This window comes from Henckelia pumila, chromosome 4, assembly GCF_033568475.1.
Source record: "Henckelia pumila isolate YLH828 chromosome 4, ASM3356847v2, whole genome shotgun sequence".
In the NCBI taxonomy this organism is placed as follows: Eukaryota; Viridiplantae; Streptophyta; class Magnoliopsida; order Lamiales; family Gesneriaceae; genus Henckelia; species Henckelia pumila.
In genome coordinates this window covers 142,909,263-142,913,587 of record NC_133123.1, presented here as the reverse complement: position 1 = coordinate 142,913,587, position 4,325 = coordinate 142,909,263, and the positions used below count along the sequence as shown (strand labels likewise).

The following is a 4,325-nucleotide window of genomic DNA, read 5'->3' as shown; positions in this document are numbered from 1 at the left end:
TTGTGATTAAATTACAATTGCACTTCCCCATTTTAGATCAAAACCAAATTTCAAGAAATAGAGATCTATCCAAAATCTCAATTACCAATGTCTCATAACTCTTTCCCACGTTGCTAGATCAAATACCCAGCAACGTCACCTAGTAGGCTAAAACACAAGAACTACTGGCCCAAGGTAAAATTCAATAAGCCCATCTTCAGTAGTTCATCAGACAAGTAAATATGACAAACCCAGCAAAATAATTTTAAAAATGAAGAAGTAGATAAACAGATCAACTTAGTTCATAGGTTTTAAATTTTAATAACCACAACAAGCATCAACAAGAGTATGTAGTACAAAAGAGAAGGGGGAAAAAGAGAGAGTATGTACTAAGGTTTAGGTAAATCTCCCACCCTATTGTCTTTTAAAAAAAAAGATGTAGTTCAGAAAGTTTCAAACTACCAAGTGCGTACATACAACAGCCACCAGAATCAGACCTCATAGCAACCCCCTTCGCCTTTTGTAGTCACTGACAGTCAATGTTAATGCATGCCTCCTCCCATCATTCTCTGGAACTTTACAACCAACGGTGGCTTCAATCCACTGTTTCCTCGCCATAAATCCACCTTGGGCTCCTTGAGGCCCACCAAACTTCTGAAGTGTGGCCAATGATATCTCCAGGTTAAAATTATGTAGCATGTTTGATTCAGTACCTTGATCTACTGGAGCACTTGTATCCACCAACTTCCCTGCACCAGCTGCAGCTTCAAGAGCTGCTGCAGTAGCTACCATTCCAGCCTTGCTATCAGCTAAAGCAGTACTTTCATCAACCTTCATCCCGTCTGCAGCTTCTCCTTCACTGGAATTTGCCACATAATAATTTCTTGATCGAGTCCACCTCCTAGAAAAAGGATCATATCCAGCCTCGCCAGCTTTTAAGCCTGTGTTCACTGGCTTCATTTCGGATGCATTTTTGAAATTCTCAACCCTGTTCTTCCTGTTCATTTCTGCCAGCTTAAATGCCTTTGTGTCTTTATCTTGGGGTTGCCGAGATGCATCTAATTCTCGCAGTCTTGCATTGATCTTCTCCACCTCTGCCCCATCATCCTTCTCTTTGGCAATTTCCAAATCCCTCCTCAGACGATCTTTCTCTGCTGCAACATTTAGTGGCCTCCATGTGGCTGATTTTTTCTCCTGCAACATCTGTTTCACAGTGGCAGCAGAGTAAACAAATGAGTTTGTTTTCTTTATGGCCTCTTTCTTTTCTATGACCTCTTGTTTTGAAGGCATGTGCCCACCACTGCGCTCTACCTCCCTAAGCCATTGATCGAACTCTGTCTTGGCAGGTGGAGAATCAGAAACCATCGCCATCTGCCACCTAGCAGCAGAGCTTTCGTTGCCCCAAACAACATTCAAGAATTTATGAGTGGTTTTGTTATCGAGCTTATACTGTCGATCAGGGTCAGTTGCATCAACATTACGTACCATACAAAGCCTATAAATAGGACCGGTACGTGACTTCCCAATCCCCACTCGTACAAAACAGCCAACAATCAATTCATCAAAAAACGGTTCCATGAACCATTTTGCCAATTTTGACCTACGAATTGTAATGTCTTTGATGTCCTCATATGTTGGCAACTTGGACTCAGCGGACATCTTGTCTTCATCGCTATCAGCCATACCGCCATCACCAGTTGATTCTTCCTCGTCACTCTGAGACTCACTTCCACTCCTACTAGGGCTACTAAGGGTTGCTGCAGTAAAAGTTCTCCTCTTGACGGGTGAATATCTCCTTCCAGAACTCCCCTTGGCAGCATCTCGTCTTCGCTTTACTAATTCATCAAGTGCACCGGCCCTTTCAGCTTTGGAGCGCATTCCACGAGTATGTGCATTAGAAGGGATTCCTTTTCTATCTTGGCTTTTCCTTTTCTTGAATTTTTCAGTCAAATCTCGGTCACTTCTCTTTGTTGCACGAGCTTCTAATATCATCTCTCGCTCGAGCTCTGTGAGCTTTGAGAGCTTTTCCCGATCATCTTCGTCCTTGTACAGATCGCTCCCAACAGAATCATTGTCGCTGTCATGCTCATTATCAGAATCATCGTCTTCGTCACCTTCTTCTTGACTTCCACGATCATCCCTTTCTGTGGGATCCAACCTCTTCTTTAGAGGCACCTGCGAACCAGAAGGTTTTCTGTTTGAGTAAGGGCGATCATCATCTGAATCATCATTCTTCGAATCACTACCATCATCTGAATATGAACCCTTCCCCCTTCTTCTAGACGGGGGAGATGAATGGCGGTTTCTCTTGGTTGTCCTTCCAGCTGCTTCAAGAAGCAATTTCTCTAAGTCTGCCATTGACAATTCCCCCAAATTCTGAACAGCAAGCTGCATTAATAATATCAATGCATAATCAGTTGCATCGATTATGTATTGTGTGAAAATCCATGGATCGATTTAGATACAGAAGCACTTGGCTTTAGTTAAGATTTAAGGGTGCTAAAAAAAGTAGAACAAATATAAGTGGTTTTTTTTAAATCTAAGATTCTAAAGAAATGGTTGATTATTATGTGTTTGACTGAAGTAGTGAAAGGAAATAGAAGTTGAAGCATAAGACAAAACAAATTTTCTAGCTGCTAGCTACATTAGAGCTTTTCGCCCTAAAAATGGCCCATCCAAGCATTATGTCTCAGCAAATGCGGATTTGTTTTAAAAAGAAAGAAAATGTATTTACCCAAAAGTTTCTGTATCAAATCGCACTCAAGATAATGTGCAACACAATCATCTAATCATACATATGGTTTTTAAGTGCATCTGCAGAGAATCCAGATCGACTCATTTATCTAATCAACCAGATATCAAAAGCTTCAGTATTATTTAACAAATAACACATAATCACGATATCCTTTTCATTTATAAAAAAATATTGTTTTACAAAAACTTAAAGAGAAATAAAATTGCTAATATCCATTTCGTGCGGCAGAAAAGGTAGTCAAATGGTCCCCTGATTTAATTTCCCTTCCATTTCAACTATGCACATAAAAGATGATATCCCACAGACCGATTGCAAGTTAATTGAAAATTTTAAAGCATTCCATTTGAAAAAAGGGTTCCCAGATACACTGCATGCAAAAGAAAAAAAAAACACCCACATAACTGTAACACATGTCAGCCAAGAATGCAACTACTAGGCAACAGTAGCCATAAAAAAATGTCAAATTTAGACAGACGTCGCGAATTAAAATACTATAGCAAAGACCTAATAATTTTCCGTTGCAATTCACACACACTCAATTGTGAATTCAATTGGATTGCTCTCCAGACATACAAACTTCACTGTAGTGAAAAGCACTAACAAATGCAATCTCAGTCGCAATCATCCTAATCTCTATTCCCATCTCCCATAAGTTATCTGTAAATTACAGCAATTCTCCTACTTTATAGTCCAATTTACCAAAACAACGCACTTTAGCCAGTCATAAAGGTTAACGCTTTGGTTTGAACGAGTAAAACTTAGGCTACAGAAAAACCCAGATAAAGATCCAAACTTCACCTCAAAGAAAAAAAAAAAGGAAAAATACAATTAAACTCTTCTCGGCGAATTCTAGAAAAATGAATTTTAGTCGACCCGTGCTCGACTATTTTGCGATCAATTATTTTTTTTTTTGAAAAAAAAAGAGTTAAAACACATTATATAAGTGTAAATCAACATCAACGTGTGCAAGCCCTAGGATCACAGCAAATGCTTCCTTCACCGAGCCAAAAACAATCGATCTTCAGGATCCAACAAAATTAAACATCAATTTCATTCGACAGACGCTTATACGATTATCCGAATCAGAGAAAGGAGCTTACAATGTATTTAAACGAGAAAAACCTAGCTAGCAACGGAACAAATCTCTCCGCGAACCCTTAATTTATCGTGAAATCGAAGGTTTAGCTGTGAAATAGCTCAACCTTCATATTTATACTTATAATTGGGCCTGGGTTCACTGTTCAACCTTGGCCAAAGTTTTCTGGCCAAAGTTTTCTGGAATCCCTGCAATATTTAGTATAAAAATAAATAAATAATAATAATAATAATAATAATAATAATAATAATAATAATAATAAAATTTAAAAAGGTTCAATATTTTAAAAATTATATCTGAAATTCTGAATAACGCGTTTATTTTTTTCGAGCAGGTGAATAATGCGTTTGTTTGTGCTGAACAATGTACATATTTTCATGTTTTAATGTTCGGTCAATTTTTCTATGTCATTCATTCTTCTTTGTTGATTGTTTATATAATATGTATATGTACAAGCGATTTCATATTTTGTATAATTAATCATGGAAAAAAATA

General features: G+C 38.0%; 1 protein-coding gene across 1 annotated transcript; it reads right to left on the bottom strand.

Annotated features, from left to right (window-relative positions):
• Positions 1-264: 264 nt before the first annotated feature.
• Positions 265-3,989, bottom strand: LOC140863486 (protein RTF1 homolog). Its single transcript, XM_073266947.1, has 2 exons — positions 3,835-3,989; positions 265-2,367 (listed from the first exon to the last, which is right to left on the bottom strand). The coding sequence occupies exon 2, from the start codon at positions 2,335-2,337 to the stop codon at positions 478-480; it is 1,860 nt and encodes a 619-aa protein (XP_073123048.1). The 5' UTR covers positions 2,338-2,367; positions 3,835-3,989; the 3' UTR covers positions 265-477.
• Positions 3,990-4,325: the final 336 nt, after the last annotated feature.

Excerpts from the sequence above, each read along its gene's own strand:
- LOC140863486 (XM_073266947.1), bottom strand. The coding sequence starts at position 2,337 with ATGGCAGACTTAGAGAAATTGCTTCTTGAAGCAGCTGGAAGGACAACC.